Genomic DNA, 27,498 nt, shown 5'->3' with positions numbered 1-27,498 from the left:
AGGACATGGTAATCGGAACATGGGGAGCGAATGATGAGGTGAAAGAGAGAGAGATTGTCCAGGTGCTTGAGGGTGCGAAAGGTGATGTATGCGGAATAACTGAAACTAAATGCAGAGGTGAGAGTGTGAGACAATGGGAGTATGGATGGGGTATATGTGCAGGAGTAGGTGAGAATGAGAGGGCAAAAGAAGGAGTATGTCTAGTTGTGAGTAAAAGATGGAAGAAGAGCATAAGACAGTATGGATCAGTTGGGTCAAGGATTGTGTGGGTAAGATTGAAAGTAGTAGTAGTAGTTGTTCCCTAGGCAGTCTGGCCGTACATCCCCGAGTCCCTTAGGAAGGCCATGGCTGAGACCGGGCTTTCCCACAGAGCTCTCAAAGAGTGTATGTTGTGTTGTTGGCATAGGTGATTGTGTGCAGTGCAGTCTTCCATAATGTGCTTAATAGTATGGGGTGCTGTTTTGCATTCTGGACAGGCATCAGTGATGGAGTCATCCAGCCTCTTCTGGTAGCTTAAGAGGGCTGGATGGTGCCCACATCTCAGCCTGGCCAGGTGGACCCTGTCCTCATGAGGAAGATAGGATTCAGAAGGGTGGATGTCAGGAGGCCGTGCATGCAGCTGTGTGTTGTCTTTAAGTGACTGAATGGAGTGGCGAGTGATCTGAGTGTGGATATGCTTCTGGAAGCTGGTCTGAGGTGGGCGAGGGGGGAGAGATGACAGTATTTGTTTATGGTATCGTGTGCTGGGTGTTGTTTTGATGTTCCTTGGTGTGGGTGGATGTGCTACCATGTGCTGTAGTGGATGTTGTGGGTTTGTGGAGGCTGCAGCAAGAAACTGGGTGCCTCTCATGTCTAGGTGATCCTTGACTTTGAGGTCTTTGGTTTCTTGATGTAGGTGGTCTGTGGGTGTAGTAGCTGTGCAGCCTGTGTTTATTTTTAGGGCCTTGTTCTGTGTGGTCTGTAGAGTGTTGTAGTGTGTTTTGGTCAGGTTAGAAGCCCAGGCAGGGCTTGCATAATTCATCACTGAATGTATGTATTGTTTGTATACTGTGGTGGTGGTTTCTTTGTTGTGTCCAAATGTTGTATGGGCAAGTGACCTCAAAGCATTGAGTCTTGGTGTTATTTTATTTTCAATGTTTGTGATGTGTTGTTTAAAGAACATTGATGTATTGTATGTTACACCAAGGATTTTGGGTGTGTGTGTGTGTGGTAGGGGAGTGTTGTTAATGGTGAGGTGTGGGATGTGACTGTGTTCTGCTGTCCAGTTTGTGAGAAGAGTCACTGTAGTTTTGGCTGGGGCTATTTTGAGCCTGTTTGTGGTGAACCATTCGTGTAGTGTGTTGAGGTAAGGTTGAATGATGTGTGCAGCTGTGTTTGTGTTTTGGTGCGTACATGTAAGTGTTATATCATCTGCATAGGAAGCTGTGTGTATCTGTGGTGTGTGGGGTGTGGGTACGTCGTGCATGTATAGATTAAAGAGTGTAGGGGACAAAACAGATCCTTGGGGGATGCCGTTTGTGAAGTTTTTGATGTTAGAAGACTGACCGGCAAATGTTACGTGTGCACATCTGCCTGCTAAGTGGTTTGCCAGCCATCTTTTTGTGTTATTGTGCATGTTTGTGTTGAGTATTTTGTTTGTGAGGTTGTGGCTGGGGATGGCATCAAAAGCTTTGCTAATGTCTAGTGTGATTAGGAGTGTTCTGTGTGGTGGCCTAGCTGAATTCATGCCATCGAAAACTCTCTGTGTAAGGTCTGTAAGAAGGGTGTTTGTGGAGTGTAGTGGCCTAAAGCCATGTTGAGACTGGGCTAGGGGAATGTGAGGTGTGACTAGTTGTAGTATCAGTCGTTCAGTGACTTTAGAGGGGGTGTAGAGGAGTGTGATGGGGCGATGTGAGGAGGGTAACGTGGGGTCTTTGTTAGGTTTAGGGATAGTGATGATATTGCCATGCTTCCAGATGTTGGGTATTATGTTGTGTGAGTAGCTGTAGTTTGGTATGTTGGTGAGTGCTTGTATGCCTTGTGGTCCTAGGTGTTTAAGGTGAATGTTGCTTATGTTGTCTGGTCCACAGGCAGATGAGTGCTTGAGGTTGTTAATGATGTGCTTTGTTTGGTTGTAAGTGAAAGTTGCGTAGTCTGGGTCTGTGGGGAACTGTCTCTTACGTCTGATGATACGTCGGTCTTCAGGATGGGGGGTTAGATGGCTGACTTGTGAAAAGTGATTGATGAGAGTGTTTGCTTGTTGTTTGTTTGAAAGTATGGTGTCTGTTGTTGTGATGGCAGCGTGTGATTGTGTGGTGTTGCTGTTGGAAAGTGTGATGCTGTTTAGTGTTTTGTAGAATTTGCTGATGTTTGTTTTGTGGTCAAGTGTTTGGAGGTAATTTTTCCAGTTTAGTGTTTGGTGTTCTGATATTTTACTGTTTATTTGAGTGTTGAGTTTTTGTATTTGTTGTATGGTGTCTTGTGTATGGAGTGTTGGGGAGTGTCGCAGCGTGTCCCGTTGTCTGATGAGGCCTTGAATTTCTGGTGTGAAGTTGGAGTTGTGTCTCTTTCTGTTGCCTCTAGGGATGTGTCTTTTGTCTGTGTTTTGTATGATTGTATTGAAAGTGTGCACAACAGTGTTGATGTTTGTGATGGGTGTACTGTTTAGTGTTTCAAAATGTTGTTCTGTTTCAGTTACAAAGGCCTCCCAGTTGGCTCTCTTATAATTATTGTATGTATGTTTGTGGCCAGCTGGGGTGATTTTGGTTTTGGTAGTGATGATGATTAGGAGGTGATCAGAACCTAGGGTTTTGACCACTCTCTGATGTATGTTTGTGGCCAGCTGGGGTGATTTTGGTTTTGGTAGTGATGATGATTGGGAGGTGATCAGAACCTAGGGTTTTGACCACTCTCTGTGATGTAGTGGGAGTGAGGTTTGGGGAACAGAAGGTGATGTCTGGAGATGATGGGAGGAAGAGGGCTTGGTGTGGGATATGGGTAAGTTGGTCTAGACTGTTTAGTATGAAAAGATGATCTGTCTGGGATTGTAATACCAGCCCTCTGTCTGTGTCAGGGTTGTTGACATGCCAGGCCAACGACTTGGCGTTGAAATCACCACCCAGGATGATGTTGGGTATGTTAGTGATGTGGTGTATCTGTGGAGAGTAATTGTGTGGTACTGTGGGGGACGATTGGGGGGGAATGTATGTGTTAGCGTTTGTTATGTGTGATTTGTTACCAGTGCGTATTTTAATTGATTGTATTTTTGTTGTGGTGTCATGTGGGGGGAGAAGTGACTTTGTGTGTGCACTGGTATCTGCAAAGTTGATGGATTTGTGTACCAGGGTGACGAGTCCACCTCCACCGCTGTTGGCCCGGTCTTGTCGAATGGTGGTGAAGTTATGAAATGTCGGTGTTTTCTCTGCTCTGTGTAGTTTTGTTTCTTGTAAGATGGCAATGTGTATGTTCTGTTGTTTGATGAATTGTGTGAGTTCATGTATTTTGGTGTTTATGCCATCTATGTTTAACTGAAGGATGTTTATGTTGTGTGTGAGATGTGTGTCAGCTGCTGCAGCACGGGGGGGAGGTGGTGTGGGTGGAGGGGAAGGGGTAGGAGGAGGTTGTGATGGAGGTAAGGGTTAAGGTGGATTAGGATGGGTTGGAATGGGAGGAGTTGGGGGACTGGATGGTGTGGGAAGGGTCAGTGGGTTTGGCTGTGGAGTTGTGAAGGAAGTAGGAGTAGGATTGGAAGGGGGGTTGATGGGTGGGGGGAAGGAGCAGGTCCAGGTGTTTGTGTAATGTTTTCTGGATGCAAGTGTTGTGCAGGTGTAATGGGTCCAGTTCTTGCAGGAGTTGCACTGAACCGAACCCTTTGTCTGTCGGCTCAACGTGATAGGTTTTGAGCATGAGGGATTGAAAGCTGGAATACAAATGTGGACAATTGTGTGTGTGTATGGGCCAATGCAAGATTGTGCAAGCAGAGTGAGAGAAGAGTTCTGGACAAATGTGGAAGTGTGCATGGAAAAGTTTGAAAGGAATGAGAGAGTGTTTTTGATCGGTGATATGAATGGTAAAGTAGGGACTGTGAAGGTGGACGGAATAGTTGGTGAGTGGGGTGTGCCTGCTGAGATAGATGAGAATGGCAGTGCGTTAGTGGACATTTGTGCTGGGAGGGGGTTGGTGATAGCCAATACGCTCTTCAGGCACAAAATGATCCACAGGTATACATGGCGAGTGATGAGAAAGGTGGGTGGTGAACTGAATGAAAGGAAGGCAATGATTGATTATGTGTGTGTGGATGAAAGGATGCGAAAATGTGTAATGGATGCAAGAGCTTATAGAGGTTGGGGGAGTGGACTTTCTGACCACTACTTGGTGGTGGCCAGAATCAAGATCCAATTAAGATGGAGAAATAGAAGAAGGGAACGGGAAGAAGGAGTATTTGTATTTGTAAGGAGAGTGGAAAGGTTACAAGAGGATGAGAAAAAGGCAGAGTATAAGAGAGAAGTGGAGGAACGATTGGGCAAATATGAACTGGAGCAGATGGGGAACGTGGAAGGTGTGTGCAGGATATTCACAGAAGAATTAAGTGTAGCATGTGATGTAGTGTGTGGGATGAAGAGAAGACGGAGGGGTGTGCAAGGAGCAGCATGGTGAAATGAAGAGGTGAGACAGGCTGTGGCACAAAAGAAAAAAGCATACAATGAATGGATGAGAAATAGGGGTTTGGAAGAAGTTGAGAGGCAGAAGAGAGAGTTATATGTAGAAAGAAAGAGAGAGGTGAAAAGATTAGTAAGAGAAAGTAAGAAGAAAGTGGATGAGGAATTTGAAAGGAACTTGAGTGTAAAGTGGAGAGACTGTAAGAAAATGTTCTGGAAAGAGGTGAAAAGAGTAAGACAGGGTGGAAGTGAAGTTAGCAGGGGAGTGAAAGGTAAAAATGGTAGATTACTAGTGGAGAAGGGAGAAAAAGTGAGCAGATGGAGAGAACACTTTAAGGAATTGTTGAACATAGAGGATGGAAGTAATGTAGGTATAAGTGGCTGGGGAATGGCTGGGAGAAGGAGGGAGGTGAGAAGACAGGAAGAAATCAGTGGGATAGAAGTTGTGGAAGCAATGAAGAAAGTTAAATTGGGGAAAGCCCCAGGAAGTGATGGAGTGTGTGGTGAAATGCTGAAGCATGGGGGGAGAGATAGTAGTAGAATGGATGTGGAAGATGTGCAGATTGGCCTGGGAGGAAGGTAGAGTCCTAGAGGATTGGAAGTCAGGTATAATTATTCCCTTGCACAAAGGAAAAGGGGAAAAAGAAGTGTGTGGTAATCATACGGGCATTTGTCTTAGTATAATTGGAAAAGTGTATGGTAGGATACTTATTGACAGTGTTAGAGAAAGAACAGAGGAATTAGTTGGAGAAGAACAGGGAGGCTTTAGGAAGGGAAGAGGTTGTGTAGATCAGATATTCATTCTTAGATCTTTAGTGGAAAAGTTTCTAGAGAAGGGAAAGAAGTTGTATGCGGCTTTCATGGATTTGGAGACAGTATATGACAGGGTGGATAGACACGGATTGTGGAAGTTATTAAGAATACATGGAGTAGATGGGAAGTTGTTGAATGCTGTGACGAGTATGTATGATGGTACTAAGGCTGCAGTGCATGTGGATGGTGAACTGAGTGAATTTTTCTCTTTGAAGGTTGGGTTGAAACAGGGATGTGTCATGTCTCCATGGTTGTTCAACCTGTACATGGATGGGGTAATAAAAGAGGTACAAGGTAGGGTAGTGGATGTTGGAGTGGCCCTGGTGAGAGAGGGTAGCGTTTGGAAACTCCCAGTACTGTTGTTTGCAGATGATACTGTGTTGTTGAGTCAAGACGAAGGAGAGCTGCAAGGCTTGGTGGATGAGTTTGGGAGACTGTGTAAGAAACGGAATCTAAATTTGAATGTAGGGAAGAGTAAAGTGATGGTCTTTGAGAGAGGTGAAGTCAGTAAATGTACAGCAAGGTTGGATGGTGAGGAACTGGAAAATGTGAGTACGTTTAAGTACTTTGGTAGTGCGATGAGTAAGGATGGATGAGTAAGGATGGAGGTTTGGAGGGTGAAGTGCTTGAAAGGGTACAGCAGGGAAGAAAGGTTGCTGGTTCCTTGAAAGCAGTGATAAGAAGCAGGGAAGTGAGCATGGAAGTGAAAAAGTTACTACATGACAGTATTGTGATACCAACTCTAACGTATGGAAGTGAAGCTTGGATGTTTGCTGGAAGGACACAAGTCAAGAGTGAGAGCAGTGGAAATGATTTATTTAAGAGGAGCCTGTGGAGTCACATGGAGAGACAGGCTGACAAATGAGGATATAAAGGAGCAGCTGACAAATGAGGATATAAAGAAGCGTTGTGGTGTGGATGTGGATGTGATAGGAAGCGTTAGGAGGAATACACTGAGGTGATTTGGCCATGTGGAGTAGATGGAGGGTGAAAGACTGACGAAGAGAGTGTATGTGAGTGAGGTGGACGGGGGAAGAGGGAGGGGAAGGCCGAGGATGAGATGGAGGGATGAGGTGGAGATGTATATGAGAGAGGGGTGTGTGAGTTGGGAGCAGGGCAGTGAAATGGCAGGGGACAGGGTGATGTGGAGGCGATTTGTTTGGGCCACCCCGAATGGGATTGAGGCGTCTGGCAATAGATAGATAGCTAGATGTATTCTTGCCAAGTATTGAGAAGCAATTTCATAGTTTGTAGCATTGTACCATCGTATATTGTAACCAGGATATATATATTTTTTTTCCCAGTAAACAAAGATCATTGGTTTCCCTGTATAATGAAAACTCTGTGTTACCATGGGTAGCAATAGGGTCCCCCTTACTATAGAATGCCTCGAATGTTGTTGATTAATATTGCATTGCATGAATCATTGCCAAATTAAATATATTAGTTCACTCTAATAGATGTTCATTCAGTTTCCTGTCATTTCAGATGGAGACATTTTAATTTTGGTTAGGAAATGCATTAATGATGGCCAATTTGACTATGATTAAGATGCTTTTTATAATTATCTTGGCTAAAATACATATAACAGTGAAAAGTTAAGATATAGATAAAACTGAATAAATGCCATGTTCGTTTTCTTTCAGGTGGACCCTTGTCATCCCTACCTCATTCCAGCATGGTTGGAGAAGCAGAAGAAGTTAAAGATGGCAGTTATAAATGTTTACCAAGACCTTAGCCAAAAGGACAGATTTATAAAATGTGTTAAATATGAATAAGTTGCCACAGTTATAATTTTTCAAACATATTATACAAAGCTCCCTACATTGCAAGGGTTTTTGTAGGTTATATTCCATTCTTTGCTCCCTATTTGGAAGCATCCTTGAGGAAGAGGCTTCAAGCCACTTTTGATGCACCACAGACAACATGAATGGTATTGTAAGGAGTCATATCAGAATAAGAGAGCAGAGGAGAGGATGCATTGGGCATTGCATGTTTTGTAGTTATAGTGCCTTAAGAGGCATGTTGAGCTTCCTCCAAAGTCTTGATGTTTGTCTGCTTGCCAAGTGAGCATTGGAGCGTGCTTGATTAAGCAACTCCATTTGTGCGTGACCACCCATGCACCAATTTCATTCGTGTTTGCCATCTGGTGGCTATGAATGTATTTATTTTCTTTCTTGTGTACTCTGACTGCTTCCCTGCTCCACTGTCATGCTGTCCAGGTTTTTGTTTGTGTCATGAGTTTTCTGCCTTTTTTTATGTTCTTTTGGTCCGGCCTACTTCAGTGGTGGAATCCTGACCACAAGACTAGTCTAAGAGTCATAAACTAAACTTCCCCCTGCCATCATAGTTTATTCAGATACTTTAAATGGGGCCCTGTGTTGTTAATAATCCCAGACTATGAGAGGACAGAAGTGTGCAGTGACACGTTAACATAAAAGAGCTTTTAGCCCTCTCATTCCTGTTCGGGGAGGCACCAATACAGAATTTCAGCATCACTTTGCACTGATAAATACAGCAGCTGCAGCATATGGCATTTATCAGAGACTGCCATACACTAGGCCATTTTGATGACAGCTTACACCCTCTTCATTTGGATATATCAGTAACAACTACCTCTGTTGGCTTTCCATGCATCAGGCAGATCTAAGCTTTGTGGGATAATCCTGCTGAGAGGGAGTACATGTCATGCTGACTGGCTCCATAGAATGTCGACCTCTTGATATTTTACGAGGAAGCTTGATGTATCATAGGTGAACCTTTCAGTTTCCCCCACAGACTTAAAGCTATTATGTTATGGATCAGTGGTGCCAAACAAGGAAGTGGGCAACTACAGTGATGTTTATTCTCAGCTAGTTACACTGGAAGTGCATGTATGTCCTAACAGTGGCATGTGGTCGAATGTAATATACTACTTCTACACTTTCAGATAGGCCAACCATAGTGATGCCCCTGTCAGTCGCAGCCTCAGTTCCATCAGCTCTTACACAGATATGCTAACCTTTGGTTGTTAACCATATTGGTTCTTGATGAGGACTTGCACCCACGGTTGGGTGAATCCCTGGATCATCTTAGTGGGGATTCCTACGTTGGGTATAAATCATGTTTGTCAACAGTTTGCTAGCTAGCCACACATGCACACCCCACCTGTCAGTGTGAGCTGGTTTGGCCATACTTCCAGCCACAACTTCTTATGCAGGGTTCTTTTGGACCCTTTGTTTTTTGCCTGTAGTGCTGACTGTAATGCCAACCTTTTGCCCTTCATCACTGAGGGTTCCTGTTGGCCTGTCTTCTCCCAACACATACAGAGTTGCATTCACTGCCCTGTCATTTTGTGTGTGGGCAATTCATAAGACACTGCATAATACAACTGTAGTCCTTGGCTGGAGGAGTGATGAGGAGCAACCCATGTGACACCATCCAAAGCGCCAGTGGATTGCAGCCATTGGCCAGTCAGTCGTCATTCATCCAGCCCCATGTAGTGCAAGGGTCAGTGAGGGAGAGCACATGCTAGCATTAATGGTTGTTTGCTTATACAAAAATGGTGACAATCCACATGTGCAGTTGGCATTCTCCACAGGTGGATTCCATGCTTTGTCCATATAGTCACGGTTGTGGCATGGATGTGCAGTGGGTAAGCATGATCATACAAAGAGTGATTTGTAGTATATCATTATGCTATGTGTGTTTCAGAACAACTGTTGGGGACATTTTGGCACTTCACAGTCCCCCCCCCCCTCCCCATTATAGGCATTCAGAGACTGCACAGATCTGGCATCCCACACTTGTTGATTCCACAGTGTATTTAAGCATACAGTTAACGATGAGTGTGACTCAGGGAATGCACATTTTTGTTTATGCATATGACTTCTGTTAGCTGGGAAGGCACATGGCGGACCTTGCCACTGTCCAATCACAGCCTTACCGAAGTACCTACAAAATCACAAATCCACCACAAGTGCAGGCATTGCTTCACACCCACTGGTGGAAAGACAGGCTACGGCAGTGGTGTGGAGTCTGAGGTTGATGTTGGGTTACCCGTGGTGTCACTGAGGCAGAACATTGTAACGAAGGGGGAAACCGATTGCTCTCACCAGATCTCCGATAAAATCAGCACCCTGGCTGCTGCACGCCCAGTGGAGAGGTGCCCTGCAACAGCAGCAGCACTGGGGCACCACATACCTGTATTACTATTTTGTAATATGTGTGAATGCGTGTGTGTGTGCGCTGTCTCTTATTACTCTGTAAGAGTTGGTACTCTGTTCACAGCTTGAGGTCTCTCTCCACACACACACACACACACACACACACACACACACACACACACACACACACACACACACACACACACACACACACACACACACACACACACACACACACACACACACACACACACACACACACACACACACACACACACACACACACACACACACACACACACACACACACACACACACACACACACACACACACACACACACACACACACACACACACACACACACACACACACACACACACACACACACACACACACACACACACACACACACACACACACACACACACACACACACACACACACACACACACACACACACACACACACACACACACACACACACACACACACACACACACACACACACACACACACACACACACACACACACACACACACACACACACACACACACACACACACACACACACACACACACACACACACACACACACACACACACACACACACACACACACACACACACACACACACACACACACACACACACACACACACACACACACACACACACACACACACACACACACACACACACACACACACACACACACACACACACACACACACACACACACACACACACACACACACACACACACACACACACACACACACACACACACACACACACACACACACACACACACACACACACACACACACACACACACACACACACACACACACACACACACACACGAGAGAGAGAGAGAGAGAGAGTAGGAGTTGGTACTCTATGCACAGCTGCAGGTATTACTCTAATCATCTTGCACTTGGCATTCTTCTACACCACAGGGAGAGGTGTTGAACCAGGGCTGGGTACATAAGGCTCTGGCATGAATGGGCTCCATACCCTAGCATACCCGCCAAAGGACTCATTTGCACCAATGACAGCATCTCAAAATTGCTGTTGAACTGTGCCTTCTAGAGAACATTGATGACCATTCTGTTATTACTGCTGAGCTGAGCCTTGTAAAGTACAGTACACTGATGCAAGTCTTGTTTTGATCAGCCCATTGTTATTACTGCTGAGATGAACCTTGTAAAGTACAGTACACTGATGCCGGTCTTGTTTTGATCAGCTTACTAGAGAGAGATATCTCTAGTCTGTGTCCCGGTACATAGTTTGGAGCTTTTTTTCAATTTGTCTTGAGGACTTCTTCCTCAGCGATACCTCCAGGTAAAGGAGTGGAGAGTAAAAAAAAACGAGGCTTTTGCTGGGTCATAAAGCAATCTTTCACTTGTAGCAAATGGGTATAAAGGCAGCCAGTTCACTAAACTCTACCTGAGGTGTTTGTCAATCTTTCCTCATTTTACACGGAGCGAGTTGATGCACTTAAGTTGTGTTGGCAAGACAAATGTGTCATATGTGTGATCACATGTAATTATAGTTACTTGAGCCCACCTAATGCTCAATCTGCAAGTGAACGAGGTATTGAGACTTTAGAAGGAGTTTACCATGCCTCATGAGGCATTGTAACTGGAGACTAGGGGCAGTGCTCCTCCTCAGCTTAAATCTCTTGGAGATCATTCCTCTAGTCATCATTTCTGTTGTGTGATGCTGAAAATAGTCTGAAGATCTTTCAACAGTGCCTCCAAACTCAGAACAAATGAAAAATTGATTTTTGGCCCATCAGAAATCCTACTTAGTGTATACATTTCCAGTACAATCCTTAAACCATTTCAAAGTATTTTGGAGACCAATAACAGTTCTAGCTCTTCAGCTTATGAGACTCCTAACGTTGAAGAATATTGATTGAAGTGGTTTCCATTAACCCCTTCCCTCCGAGAATATAATTTTCTAAAGGCCACATAATTTTGTTCAGTCTGAGAGACTGACCCGAATTTGAAGGGGTTAATGGAGTGTTCTGTAAAAGCCAGATTTTTTTTTTTTTTTTTAATACATGACCTAACTAAATTAAAATTGATATACCTCCTAACCCAACAGTATCAGACAAGTGGAAGAAAAACAGAATAACCCATAAAAACTGTATTAAATCACCACAAGGTACAGCAAAGTATTAAAAATACAATATACAAGTGAATATTCTACCCAAAGTATTATTGTTTTAACTTACAAGATTACACAGACCACAGTAACTAGCATTTGCATCAACCCACATAGTTAATTTTCACTTAGCTGAGATAGCATCTTAGAGAGATTATGGCATCTGGCTATTGATAGATAATCTTGGTGATAGGGTGGGTGGGTGGATGGATGAGCAGGAGGGTGAGTGGGTCTGCAGGAGGAGTGGGAGGGTGAGTGGGTCTGCAGGAGGAGTGGAAGGGTGATGGGAAGGTTAGAGAGAGAGTGGGTGCATGGCAGGAGGGGTGGGTGGGTGAGGGGTGGGATGGAGGGAGAGAGAGGGTGGGAAGTTTGAAAGGAGGGGGGGGGGGGAGTGAGAACTGGAGAGTGGAAGGATAAATACAGGGATGGTGGGAGGGAGAGGGTTGGAGGAGAGTAGGTAGATAAGAGGGAGGAAGGGTGAGTAGGTGGGAGGACTGGAGGGAGGGAAGGTGGGTGAGTAGGTGGGAGGACTGGAGGGAGGGAAGGTGGGTGAGGAGATTGGAGGAATGGAAGGAAGGGAGGGGGTTGCGTGGGAGGATTAGAGGGAGGGTGGGTGAGGGGATTGGAGAGTTGGAAGGAAAGAGGGTCAGTGGGAGGAAGGATTGGAGAGTTGGAAGGAAAGAGGGTCAGTGGGAGGAAGGATTGGAGAGTTGGAAGGAAAGAGGGTCAGTGGGAGGAAGGATTGGAGAGTTGGAAGGAAAGAGGGTCAGTGGGAGGAAGGATTGGAGGGTGGGTTAGTGGACTGGAGAGATAGAAGGAAGGAGTGTGGGTGGGTGAGGGGACTGGAGGGATAGAAGGATGGAGGGTTGGGGGAGAAACTGTGGGGTGGCTGGAGGGAGGGAGGGACAGAGGGTGGGTGGGTGGGTGAGAGAGAGAGGATGTGAAGAAGGGAAAGAGGAAGGATGGGTGGGCAAAAGGGAGGAAAGGGGGGGTTGGGAGGGTGGAAGGGGGGTTAGGTGGGTGGAAGGGAAGGAGAGTGGGTAGGAGGGAGGGTGGGTCGGTTCAACTACTGAAGTGTTGCTATCTTATTCGCTGGAAATCTGGTCACCAGTGAATGACTGAATGACAGTGAAAGTACCCTGAAATTGTATTACTGAAGTCTTGAAGAAACCTGAATATAAATGACTGGACTGTATGCCTCATGCCTTGAAATTGACAGTTTATTATACAGTACTATAATTATAAAATGTCTTGACAAGTTACATTCACTATTCTTTCATCAAATCCACTTGTTTGAGATATATATAATTATGCTACGTAATTAACTGCAGCAGCTATGATTGCAATGGTCATCAGTGTTTTCAGCTATGATTGCAATGATCATTTTTTTTTTTTTTTTCCATGCTAGATTCTGTTGTTCATCTAAATGCAGTTCTCAAAATGTATGATTTCTTGCTACATCTCTGTCAGCAGATGGCCCTGTGGCTACCTGCATCTCATTTCATGCTTTCATATGGTGTGATCTACTGTACTTTCCTCTACATACTCTATAACAATCATCCTCTCTGTCTCTATAATGTCTATCACCTCAGTCTACCCCTACACAAGCTCATACAGTCAGTTTCTATACCTTGCCTACTTTTGAACATGAAGCAACCATCTTTTGTTTACAGTACCAAACTAATGCACTGGTGTGTCATAAAAGATACAGAAGGTTATTTATTTTATACAGCAAGGTACTGGAAAATATTCAAAGTATGAATAATAACACCTGTATTCTATATGGCAAGGTGTTGGCAAATATTCAGAGTATAGAAAATAACCTCAACTATTTTACTTACGTTTCACCTATTAATTTTTTTTCTTGGCTACAATAAAATCTATAACATGCAAACCAGCCCTTCTATACACAGTTTATGCAATAAGTACATTTATGGAAATTAGATACAGATTATACAGTACTGTGAGCAGTTTTCATCCCCATGCTTTGTTTTGTATAAATACTGCATAACTATGGTAAACCCAAATAAAAATGGTTTGATAACATATACAATGAAATTTCTTCAATCTGCAAACAAGCAGCAAAACATTTCCAAAAATGTGCACTCATTTCAAATGTACAGGAAGTTGTTCCACCTTTTTAATTTTCTTTATTTTTTTCACAAATGTTTAACGAAATTTAAAATGTGGTTCACTATCTTTTTTTAAAAATATATTTCCTGAAATGTCCCCTAAATTTTTGTGTCAAGTGGGGGGGGGGGGGGGGAAATCCATTAACTCCTGGAAATGCTCACATTGCTGGGGGCAATATGAGCAGATGTGACTATGTTGTGCTGTGACAGAGTATACTATACATTAACAGTACTGTAAAAAAAAAAAAAATAAATAAATAAAAAAAATAAATAAATAAAAAGGGGGGGGGTGAGTTTCAAAACGAACAATGCAGCTGCATTAGCAAGGTTGGTAGCATGAATTTGTGCACGATATCAAATGGGACTACTATACTGCAGAATTATGCACTGGGAAATTACTGGATATAGCAATGGACTTTCTAAAAATAAAGAAATGCCTTATGGGCCTTTTAAACAAACCGATCATTCATTATGTTGTTTATTTCATGCAGTTTTCTTTTTTTCTCTCTCCTCTACAGTACAGTATACATGTTATGTCCTCATTGAAACTATATACGAACTAAAGAGTATACAGTGTGGGATTTTCATCTCCAATGCCCTCTATTTCTTCCATATATGGTAAAGTCTACACTAGATTTTGACGAGCCAGACCTTCATGTGAATTGGACAACTGGGACATGGAGGTTTCTCCTTATAGACAAGACAAACTGAACATACCTTTAAAATGGATAACTTGGTAAAACAGTCCTTCTGCCTAGTCTATGCAATGCAGAAAGGCTTTACAAGCTAATAATTCACAATATTTGTTTCTGCTCTTTCAACCACTGTTGGCAGGGTGCATAAAAATGTCAGAGGGGTAGCACTGAAAGGTTGGCGAGGAAATCTTGGAACCTGCTCATACTACCCTACTTCCCTATTATCTTATAACTGTCTGTATCCATGAATTCAGTGTCATCTTTATTCTGATTACCCTCATGATTCGGGGGGGATCTAATGAGATATAAATCATACAATGTGCACTGGAAAATATATCAGGTATGATAATCTGCAATATAGCTTCAAACAGGAAGAGTTTGGCTGATCCAAATGTCATTCAGATTACTGACAGTACTCAAACTGACATTTCTTTTTAAGAATACCCCCAAACAAACAAAACTAAATATAACAATAGTGGGTAAATAGTTGAGAGCCATTACAGTTTGTTCTTGAAATGATTAACAACACTGTGCAGGATATTGCCATTAAAATGCCAGTCTTACTGCCAATGAACTGTCTACTTCATGCTGGCTCTATACAATAATTTGTTCTTTGAGTACACTATGAAATACCCATATCTTGAAGAACAATCAGGTAAAGGCCACAAATCTCCCTCATCTTTAACAATCTTACCAAGCTGGCCTTTTACTATTCAATGCCCCAGCTTCTGTTCAGCATGCAGCTGAGGGACAAACACATCCTCCTGTTGCCCCTCTGCCATCAGGCTCTCAATTTCCTCCACACTGAAAAGTTAAAAGAAGTCAAATGGCTGCAGTTACTTAAGTAGGTATTTATTTGTAAGTTACAGTTAACAATGCATCATAATCAAAATAATTTTGACCTTTTTTCCCAGCTAAGATGGAGTTAGATCAGATAAAAAATCAAGCGAAAAGCATGTATGAATACAGCATGCTCAGTACAGTGGGCCACACATTCACTCACGCCCCCCAGAAAATGGCTCCGCTCCATTTCACACACACACACACACACACATCGATGGATAGGTAGATAACACACATATAGATAGACAGATACACACAGATGCACTTTACATAAGTCTTCCAACTGAGTTATTCCAACAACTACAAAACTGTAAAATGAATGCTAAAACCATTGTTGTATGCTCCTCTGTACACACTTCAAAACAATCCCACCATATAACTGGCAAACTTCGTTTCCCCACTTTCGCTAGAATATCCATTCACCTTTATTTTGGCTAACCACACCTTCTTCCAACTCCCTCACACATACCCTCTTCCGCACCCAATTTAGTGGTAGGTGGCAGGGACCATCATCCACTCACTTGATGTAAAGCTATTTACTTCCTTCACCTTTAGCATTCTATTTCTGTGTCTGCCCTCGTCTCTTCCAACGTCTCACTTTCCTTCTTGTAACTTTTTAATCTCCTTTCCACTTCAGGTGGCTATACACTGTTACTGAGTGACAAATCGTTTACAACTTGGTGGTAACCATATAACCAGATCACTAGGTGAAGTGGAGTCTATGGTGCCCTTATTAATCAGGTGGAGATGCAAATGTGGCATCCATCCAGAAACAAAACTCCACACTCTTACCCATGCCTCATAACTGCAAGGGTACATAGATTCACTGCATGAAACGACCCTGCAAGGGCAGTTGCTTGCCTGTGGTTGATGGGTTTGCCAAGCCACAGACTGGGGTTGAACAACATCCACTCACTTGATATTGTGCTGTCTTTAGGTGATTCTACACTGAGTAACACACCCAAGATTTCCTGTAACCTTGGAAAACCATTTACAATGCTGGCTGATAACCATATAATGGGGTACTGTGGAGCCTTATCAACAGGCACATGCAGCATCCATCCAGGAAGCAAACTTCCACATTCTTCCCTATGCCTTGCCAAAGTCTGGAGTGGTCTGCCGCAAGTGAATATCAGTTCACTGCATGGGATGGTTCTCCAGGGACAGTTGCTTGCCTGCTGTTGATGGGTCTGCTCACAGACAGACCAGGACTACAGTATTACTATTACTACAACCCTATCTACATCCATTTTTTCTGTTGCCATAACATGGTGGGTGCTTGCCTGCAGTTGATGGGTCTGTTCAGCTTGACAGGCTGGGAGTAATGTACTATTCTTACACCACCCTATCTACACTGAATTTTTTCTGTGACCAAAATATGCACACTCTCTCCTCCTCCTTATCAAGAGACTTCCTTTACTCCACATCTTTCATGAATCACATCGTTTCTTCTTTTCTACTGACAATTCTTTATGCACTCCTTACACATTACTCAACAGTCCTATTTCTACTGCTCTTACTTTTGACTTCACAGGTCATACAGAAATGTCACATCCATACATTAACATAAGCACTGATACACATGCAATCCTCTAGTGGTAGGTGGTGGCAACCATCATCCACTCACTTGATGTAGTGCTGCCTGCTACTTCATCTTCATCATTCCTTTACTGTGGCTGCCCTCCTCTCTTTCTATTTTCTCCCGTCTTTTCTCTCACTCATTACTATGGTAATCCCTCAATTATCCGACATAAAAGAGCCAAAGGCATGTCTGGATACAGATGAAATCCGGATATGGAGCAATATCCTCTACTGTACCTATACCTACCTATATCCAACCTATATGTACAGTACTGTACCCCTTCTGATTATGGTAGTGTTCTCTGGACTTTTAGTTGTATTTAGACGTCAAAATAACGTCAAAATACACATGGGAATATCCAATATAATGCTAGACACTAAGAAGGTGCATAAACAACAAAAATCCAGAAATACCCTACCTATATATACATACCCTCCTGATTGTGGCAGTCTTCTTTGGTCTTTCAGCCATGAAGACATCAAAACACACATGGGAATATCGAATATAATGCTAGACACTAAGAAAACAATGCAAAAACAAAAATCCACAACAAAATCAGTGAAGATGACGGTTGCAAAAAGAATTTTAACTCGTGAACCGTAAGTTTTCAGTAAGTTTCTGGGACACCAACAGAGGCATGACCCCAGTTATGGCTGCTTCCACAGGCATAAATATTTCCATGGTCAAATTTGCCCCCAGGAAAATAATTATACACCAAGGCCTCATTTTTCGACCGATCATTATTCGACAATTCGTTTAGACATTTATAAATCTATAACCTTTTTCGTTGTTTGACATGGTTATCTCTGCCATTCTGACAGTTCAAACTGCATGCTGCCAGACAGTCCGGCTGTGCTGCCTCAGTCTCCCGCACTCTGCCCTGCTGATCAGTTGCCTCTTCATCCGTCTGCATTTCTATCAGACCACATGGAATACTACAGCACCACCATGGCTCCACCCAAGACCCCTCCTACTACCCGTCATGTGCAAACATGTGCTCACTGACCTGAGTGAGTGTTCCGCCATCACATGGTCGGGTGATGATTGCACCAATGATTAACAAACGCTCTAATGCACAATACTTTTTTTGGCGTCAGTTTTCCGTAATGCACGTCTTGGTTTGCACTAGGTTTGGTAGGTTATAATCACTGGGGGGTCCTGGGAGCAAAGCCCCTCAGTTAGGTTTCCACTGCTATTTATGGTTTTAAACTGTATACATTTGAGTTTGTTTGGTGTGGTGATGTCACGTTCAGATGGCAGGATCAGCTGTAAACACGCTATCAGAGGCATTTAAGTGGCTGTCTTTATTATCACTAAGTAGGTATATTTAGTTTGTTCTCCAATATTTTTTGGATCAAATATCAATCATCTGGGATGTATGTAGTATTAAAAAATTTTTCCTTGATAACATAGATCTATGAGAAAACAGCTCAAATCCCTATGTCACTTTCAGTATTTTTTCCACCTTTACTGAATATTTTTTGAATGACAAAGATGGTCTGAAACTTAAACCCCCTATTTCTTAACAATCTCATGGGGAAAAATTGGTTCGTTTTTCGACCAATTCATTATTCAACCACTTTTTACAGAATGCATCCCTGTCAAATAGTGGGGGAGAGGTGTATTGGTATAAATTGTACACCATCATCTTTGCTGGTGTTTATAAGATACAGTATATTAATTCATCATCTAATCTGGTGTTGCCCCATGAGAAATGCAGGAGCCCGGGGCTAGGCCAGTTAGTCCTGACATTTAAGATGAAAGTGACCAGCCTCACTCATCCCTGAGTGGCATTACATGAGCAATAAACCCCAACAACCACCTGGATATAAACCTGCACCGACTCAATTCCACTGGAGTACCTTAACTGCCCACTAAACAACCAGGTGCCATAATTTGGTTATATTATTACCACCCTGCATAGTAAACAGTTTCCTGGTGTACAAGAAACCATCTGGCTTGTCACTCTGTGTAGAGTCACCTGCAGACTAAGGTGACCAACCCACCCCTGAATCACATCATCTTTACGTTTCTGCCTGGAATCGTGCTGTCTGTTCTTCGCTCTGCTAAAAATAATTTCATTCCTTCTAAATGCTCTCAACTCTCAAACTCGAATTCTTCCCGCTCCTTCTGGCACCTTGCCAAAAACCTTTCTAACAACTTTACCTCATCATCCTTCCCTCCTCATTTCTACTCTGATGGTTCTGTAGCTATTTCTTCTACTGATAAAGCAGATCTCTTCGCACAGACTTTCTCCTCCAATTCCACCTTAGACGATTCCGATGCTGTTCCTCCAACACTTCCCACCTCTGACTTCCTCATGGCTGACATTAAAATTTCTACAGCTGATGCGTTTTCTGCCATCACTGGCCTCAATGCTAACAAGGCATATGGGCCTGATGGAGTCCTTCCTGTTGTTCTCAAGAACTGTGCTTCTGTGCTTACACCCTGCCTGGGCAAACTCTTTCGCCTTTGTCTGTCAACTTGTACCTTTCCTTCTTGCTGGAAGTTTGCTCTCATTCAGCAGTCCCAAAGAAGGGTGACCACTCCCAACCCTCCAACTATCGTCCAATTGCTTTAACGTCCTGTATTTCAAAAGTTTTTGAGTCAATTCTCTGTAGAAAATTTTTAAGGCATCTTTCCTATCACAACCTTCTTTCTGATCGTCAGTAAGTGTTCTGTCAGGGACGCTCCACTGGTGATCTTCTCACCTACCTTTCAGATTCCTGCTCATCCTCCTTTTGGGACTTTGGCAAAAGCTTTGCCATTGCACTTGACATCTCAAAGGCTTTCAATCGAGTCTGGCATAAATCTTTAATTTCCAAACTGCCCTCTTACGGTTTCTATCCTTCTATCTGTACCTTCATCGCTAGCATCCTTTCTGGTCATTCTATAGCCGCTGTTGTAGACGGCCATCGTTCTTCTTCTAGATCTATCAACAGTGGTGTTCCTCAGGGCTCTGTCCTATCACCAACTCTCTTCCTTCTACTCATCAATGACCTTCTAAGCTGCACATCTAACCCTATTCACTCATATGCTGATGACTCCACCTTTCACCTTTCCAATCGGTTCCCGCAATGCCCATCTCAGCAGTTACTTCAACAAACAAGGGATGAGGCTATGGCACACCTAATGTCTGACTTGGCTCATATCTCTGACTGGGGTAAAAATAATCTTGTTGTTTTTAATGCATCTAAAACAGTTCTTACACCTATCAACCCATCAAAATCTTCCACAGGTATACCCACTAATGTTTAATAATATTCAGCTTAATCCTGCATCATCCTTGAACATGCTTGGGGTTTCGTTTACTCAGGATTTGTCTTGGAAAGATCATATTACATCTCTTGTAAAATCTGCTTCCAAGAGATTGGGTGTGCTAAGCCGACTACGTTCTTTCTTTACCCCTGCACAATTGTTGACTCTATACAGGGGTTTTATCCGCCCCTGTGTGGAGTACAACTCTCATGTGTGGGGAGGTTCCCCACATACAGCTCTTCTCAATAGGGTGGAGTCAAAGGCTTTTCGTCTCATTAACTCTCCTCCTCTTACTGGCTCCCTTCAACCTCTGTCTCTTTGCTGCACTGTTGCATCTTTATCTCTTTTCTATCGGTACTTTAATGGTCACTGCTCCTCTGAACTGTCTGCATGCATTCCTCCACCTCTACGACAGGCGCGTAGCACCCGTCTAGCAGCAAACTCTCATCCCTTTTCTGTCCAACTCTCTCATGCAAGAGTTAACCATTACTCCCAGTCCTTCATTTATGCAACAGGCCAGCACTGGAAGTCTCCCTATGTCTGTATTTCCTGCTGCCTATGATCTCCAGTCTTTCAAACGAAGTGCGTCCAGGCATCTCGAAATGAATGGATCTTGAATTTGGCACTCTCTTGTATTTTGTTTTCTCTTGGAGGGAACTCTTATTGCGGGCTCAAGGCCTTTGGTTTTTTCTTCCTCGCATTAAAAAAAATAAAAATAAAATAAAAAACTGCATTGCAGTTTTACGAACAAACCTATAAACTAGTCACAATACCCAATGAATCTTGAATGTTTCATTACTGTACTTAAAACAATGAATTTGGCAAAGTTTAACCTCCTCATAAGAGAGAAAAAAGTACACAGTTGGAGCACTTGTTGTATGGAGCTGATGTGGTTGCCATCTTCTTTGTTTACAAACGGGAGCGTGCCGCCAGGGGAATTTGCCCACGCATTTCAAACCTTGCCGCGCATACGCTATAAGTATAGTTTATGTGCGTGGTTCATTTTTTGGGGTCTGGCACCTTGCCAGCCGTGTCATAGAAGCACGCGACATAGATGACTCAACTCTACATAAACAGGCTGTTCTTTGTGCACACACCTTTTCTTCTGCTATGAAGAAAAATGGATATCACCAAAAATCCATAAAAAATACCATAAAACAACATGACAGAGGGAGGTGGGAGGAAATAAAAAAAAAAGTCTTTACTCACCATTAAATCCCTCAAATATATCTCCTGTCATCATCTTCAAATTCAACCAAGTGGTGCCAAGCACAACAAACCTCGCCCAAAAGCAGTTTATTTTCAACTGTTTTCATGTTATAACCCTCTGAAAACCTGTGCTCTTGCATTTGACCTATCAAGGTCACTCAAGTTCAAAGGTCATGGTGCCAAATGAAAGCCCGTATGAGACTTCCTACAGTATATCTTGATCCATCCATCCACCCGTCATCCAATCCTACGTTGTCCCATGAGAAGCATTGGAGTCGTAATGTTGCTAACAAACAAAGAAACTTGCAAAGCAAATCGACGAAAACCAATACCTCGCTGGACTCCATCCGGGTGAGGTAACAAACAAAGAAACTTGACCAAAAACAATATCTCGCTGGACTCAGTCCCGGCAAGGAAAAATTTAATTAGTGTCTGATAATCAGCTGTCGCTGTCAGAAAATAAAAGTTCATCTCCTGTGCCGTCTAAAGCACTGCTGGTGTCACACTTCTTAAATGATTTCACAACTGTCTCCATCTTCACATTATCCCATGCAGTTTTACCCAGTTCCAGTAAGCTGATATTTCTGTGTAAAGTACGATCGTAGCTTGGGACATACATAGCGGTTGGGGAGTGTCACGAATCAATTCGCGACATTTCCTTTTTGTGAGAAGCCACGAACTATTAGTGGAAAACTCACTGTGTATCGCTCAGTTAACCGTTTCTCTCTCCATTTCGGGGTATACTTTTCAAATCATTCGTCACCGTTTTCAGGGGTGACCGATTTGATGCACGTCACTAAGTGCGCTACTGAGCGATACTATTGTTTCTTTATCGTTCACCTCTGCTTGCCTAAACCGTTAGCCACGCCTTCTGGTAGCTTGTGCGTCCTGCCTGTACATTATTTGAATTGAGTCCAGTTGTTGCTGCGACGGAGAGAGGTCCTGTGCGAGCAGTGTGAGGTCAGCTAGTACCCAAACTCCACAGTTCTTCAGTACAGTAACCCCTCCAATATCCGGATCACTAGAGCCATAGGCAGGTCCGGATAGTGGTCCTGTCCGGATATTGGGCCCCAGCTTATGGACTAGTACTTATGGACCCTAACTCTGAAAAACACCTATACAACTCCCTCTGGACATGCATTGCACCTATTTAAGACCCAAATCACACCAATAAGGGACATAAAAGACTGAAATAAATGCAAAAGAACCATAAAATGAGGTTTTTAGAGGTGAGTTTATACAATATTAAACATTCTGGGTACTTACAAGTCCCTTGGTCTTGGACTGGTTTGAACCGCCAGTTTGCAGTCCACAGTTAATCCTCTGCACTCTAAATTCTAATTTCTTAACACTGCACACCATTGTAAATTCCTGTGTGTTCTAGTGGCAAGGTATTGCAGTTTATTCACTGTTTATTCACAAAAAACAAGCACCTGTGGCTTGCACTGTTATGAGTATCTGCTCTCCATCGGAGTTAAGCTGTGACTGTTGATGTTGGTGGGGTAACAGAGTTGCCAGATCGCAACAGCCACATTACCAATCTCCTCAACTTTCATTGTCAAATATAACTTTTCATTACCAAATTCGTAAAGCTAGCATATATTCTTCACTAATTATATATACAAGTGGAAATACATGTAATCACTCTCCTTATAACTAACACCATGTTGATTATTTTCACACTATGTAGGGTAGCAGATTAATCAGAGAGAGCAAACAATCCACCATCTCCATCCTGTGTATCCTCATACATGTGAAAAATCCATTTGGTAATGCATTATTCTAATTCATTACCAAACGAATTTTTCATTACCAAATTGGCCCACAATTGGTAATGAAAAATACCAAATGGCAACCTGACAGGGGAGGGGGGAGGGGGAGGAAGGAAGGGGTGAAGGGACCATGGTGTAACAGCTGTTTGGCGCCAGGCGGGAATTTCAAATTATGGGAGGGAAAAAAGTCAGATTTTTTTCGAATTTTTTGCAGTTTTTGGCCCATTTTGGGAATGTTGGATCCCAGGAGGATTATGTCCGGTTAGTGGGGATGTTCAGATATTGGGCGTTCGGATATTAGAGGGATTACTGTACTTCCATCCTAGTTCAGCTTGGGTGATACGCAGCATTCATCGACTATAGTATTTCCTTCTTGTATTTCCCTAGTTATAAGAGTTTAATTAAGGTGTTTTTCCTAGGCGTAAGTATTTAGCTTTTGTGCGAGTGAGTGAGTGCGTCTCATTTAATTGATTTGAATTGTAACGTTAAATTTATTTTTTGTAATTAATAAATTTAACAGTTCTTTTCCTTGAGCTTAAAGTAAAATCTTGTTTCATTTCTCCATTATTAAGCTTATTTCCCATATAGCTCCTAGCTTGCATAAACGTTTTGCTTTCATAACTGGTACTTAGACCAGTCTTGTTGTATTAACTTAAAATCCGTTGTGCCATAGGAGTTAAGCATCAGCAAGGACCTGATTATTGTTATTAGTATTAGTTATTTATTGTCAAGGGTGAAGTAACTTTCTCCAGAGGCTAACAGTACAGTAATTCAGCAATTGTGAGTAATTGGTCTCTGCTGTGTACTGTGGAGAAAGTTTATAAATTCTCGTTCTCAGAGTCGTGCGAAGAAGCAGCGTAATCATTGCTTGATGTAGCAAGACAATCATTGTCTCTGCTCTTCAATATTATTGAATATTATTATCAATTTAAATAACATTTAAAGCATATATTTTAAAATTACCGTGATATTATAAAAAACCCTGACAGGGAGCACATGAACAAATACAGTACACCCTCAATAACAAGCTACAGTAGTTAGTTCCAGACCCTCAATGTTAAGGCCAAACGCCATGATATTTGGTACTTTCCCAAGCATCGTGGCTTTTACCGAACAAAGAACATTAAATACAGAGCATCGTTTGGCCATACAGTCATACGCAGTAACATACAGCTACTGTAGGTCTAAAGGGCTCTTTTCCTCGATAAATGCTATATTTATGGCTCTTCTTACAATGTTGGTCACCCGGACACTAATATGGCAGTGTGTGTGTGTGTGTGTGTGTGTGTGTGTGTGTTTACCTATTTGTATTTACCTATTTGTAGTATACAGGAATTGAGCAATGCTCGTGTTGTCCTGTCTCCATATCCACATTTATCAAGTCTACCTTTACACACATGAATGTTTTTCTCATGCACCACCTCTTTGTCTAAGTCGTTTCAAATATTTAAGAATATACCTAATTGTGATATACACGGAATGTACTATGCTCGTGGGTTTCCGTCGCTGTTTCCCAATAAGTCGAATTTAACTTTAAACTCGTTTAAGTTTTTAGACTGGATGATCTCTTTGTCCAGGCTATTCCATAAGTCTATACTTCTGTAAGGAAAGCTATATTTCTTGATATCCTTCAAGCAGCTTGACTTTTTCAATTTCATTCCATGTCCTCTTGTTGCTCTCTTATCCCATACAAACAGATCTTCTTTGTCAATTTTATCTACTCCCACCATGGTCCTGAACACCGCAATCATGTCTCCCCTCTTTCTCCTTTCCTCTAACGAAGGCAAATCCAGTTTTTCCAGCCTCTCTCTGTATGACAGGTCTGTCAGACTGGGGACCATCTTGGTTGCTGTTCTTTGTATTCTCTCAATCTTGTTTATATCTTTCTTTTTGTGTGGGGACCACACTACCGCTGCATATTCTAACCTGGGGCGGATCATGACCACTATCAATTTTTTCATCATTTCCTCATCCATATAATGAAATGCTACTCTTATGTTAGTCAAGAGCTTATAAGTCTCTCCAACTATCTTGTTAATGTGCTTTTCTGGTGACAAACTATCTTGGACCAGCACTCCCAAATCTTTCTCTTCTCTCCTTTTTGTGATTAATTCATTACCCAAAAAATAATTCAGTGATGGTCTCCTGGTACTTTTACCCATTTCCAATATTTTACATTTCTTTACATTAAATTTCATTTCCCACGTCCGGCTCCAATTGTGTATCCTATCCAAATCCTCCTGCAGTATTTTACAATCCTCCTCAACCTCTATCTTCCTCAAGATCTTTACATCATCAGCAAACAGACTCGCATAACTGTTCACTTCATCTACCATATCATTTACGTAAATCAGGAACATTACTGGCGCCAACACTGAGCCTTGAGGGACTCCACTTGTTACTTCCCTCCATCCAGACATCTTTTCCTTTATTACTGTCCTCATTTGTCTGTCTCTCAAAAAGTCTCTCATCCATTCCAGAAGTTTCCCCTTTAGTCCTCCTATATATTCTAGTTTCCACATTAGTCTCTTATGAGGTACCTTGTCAAAGGCCTTCTCTAAGTCTAAGTACACACAATCCACCCAACCATCTCTCTCCTGTACCACATCAATCGCTCTTGAGTAAAAGCTCAACAAGTTTGAAACACATGACCTTCCACTTCTGAATCCAAACTGACATTCAGCCAAAATATTCATCTCTTCCAGATATTTTATCCATCTGTCTTTCAGGATTCTCTCACACAATTTTGCGACCATGCTGGTTAGAGACACTGGTCTATAATTCAGGGGTTCTTCCCTGTTTCCTCCCTTGTAAATTGGTACCACATTTGCCCTCTTCCATTCTTTTGGCACTTTCCCCTCTTCCAGTGAGCATACAATTAAGCTGTGAATTTTATCCGCCAGTTGTTCTCTGCATTCCTTCAGTACCCAATTAGAAATTCCATCAGGTCCTGGGGCTTTCCTTACATCTTGAGTTTCCAGTAATTTATACACTTCCTGCACCTCCACTTTTATATCTTTCATCACCGGAACATTTCTAATCACTCCCTCCCCTTCCACAAGCTCCTTTTCTTTAGTGAAAACTGACTGGAAACGTTTGTTCATTATTTCTGCTTGCATTGCCGCATCCTTAAAGACCTCTCCATCTACTTTCAGCTTGGTGATTCCTTCCTTTTGTTTCAGTTTGCCATTAACAAATCTATAAAACAGTTTGGGTTCATCCTTGCATTTGTCAATTATACCTTTTTCAAAATTCCTTTCTTCTTCCCTACGTATTCTTGTGTATTCGTTTCTTGTTCTTTTATATTCTTCCTTTGTTCTGTCGTTACCTCTCCTTCTCCAATTGTTCCACGCCTTATCTCTCTCTTTTTTGGCTATCATACACCTTCTATTAAACCACTCCTTTTTCCTGTTTTCTTTCCCTCTTACTCTTGGTACAAATTTTTCCACTCCCAAATTATAGAGGTCTAGAAAGATATCCCACTTCCTCTGTATCTCTCTTGTTTCTCTGAATTTTCTCCAATCCGCATTTTCAAAAAAGTTTCTCAATCCTGTAAAATTTGCTTTGCCAAAGTTGTATCTTCCCTGTCTATGAAGCTCGTCTCTTGGCTCGACGTTTCCTATTAACATCTGGAACTCAATGACCACGTGATCACTTTTTCCCAAAGGACAGAGATATTCCAATGATTCTATTACATCGGGTTCTTTGGTGAACAGTAAATCTAACCTTGCTGGTGTGTCCTCACCTCGAAACCGTGTCTCTTCTTTGACCCACTGCGTCATCACATTATTCATTATTATATTTAATAACATAGTACCCCACGAATCCTCGCCGCCTCCCGAGTACCATTCCTCCCAGTTCACCTCTTTACAATTAAAGTCACCCACCAAAATTATATTATTGCTTTTCTCAATTATTTTTTGCAAGTAGCTAGCCATATCTGACAACATCTCATGGTATTCGTCATCCTTCCATGCTCTCGTCTTTGGGGGAACATACACTACCGCCATATCTCTCTCAACATTCTCTCCAGTTTCTAATTTCATATATATCACTTCAGCCCTGCTTTCTCCCATTTCCACAGTATCTACATTTATGTTGTTCTTCACTGCTATCATCACTCCTCCTCCCTTTTTTTCTTTCCTGTCTTTTCTCCACAGTTTGTATTTACCATCTCCCAAATGAACATCAATATCTTCTCTTAATTTGGTCTCTACAAGGCACATGACATCAGGTT

The 27,498-nt window shown here is 42.5% G+C and overlaps 2 protein-coding genes across 2 annotated transcripts in view; one reads left to right on the top strand and one right to left on the bottom strand.

Moving 5' to 3' along the window:
- HemK1 (HemK methyltransferase 1) overlaps positions 1-7,228 on the top strand; it is a 190,536-nt gene extending 183,308 nt beyond the window's left edge. Inside the window, exon 7 of the mRNA XM_080286109.1 lies at positions 7,097-7,228. Within this exon, the coding sequence (XP_080142235.1) occupies positions 7,097-7,228 (132 nt within the window). The remainder of the gene's footprint in view (positions 1-7,096) is intronic.
- A 7,139-nt stretch (positions 7,229-14,367) lies between these two features.
- Dip-C (dipeptidase C) overlaps positions 14,368-27,498 on the bottom strand; it is a 237,422-nt gene continuing 224,291 nt past the window's right edge. Inside the window, exon 10 of the mRNA XM_080286052.1 lies at positions 14,368-15,401. Within this exon, the coding sequence (XP_080142178.1) occupies positions 15,311-15,401 (91 nt within the window). The 3' untranslated portion in view covers positions 14,368-15,310. The remainder of the gene's footprint in view (positions 15,402-27,498) is intronic.

This window comes from Coenobita brevimanus, chromosome 110 (genome assembly GCF_032717465.1).
Source record: "Coenobita brevimanus isolate Jiangsu-jjx chromosome 110, ASM3271746v2, whole genome shotgun sequence".
Classification (NCBI taxonomy): Eukaryota; Metazoa; Arthropoda; class Malacostraca; order Decapoda; family Coenobitidae; genus Coenobita; species Coenobita brevimanus.
Note: the sequence above shows the minus strand (reverse complement) of the source record. Positions and strands in the feature narration are given on the sequence as shown.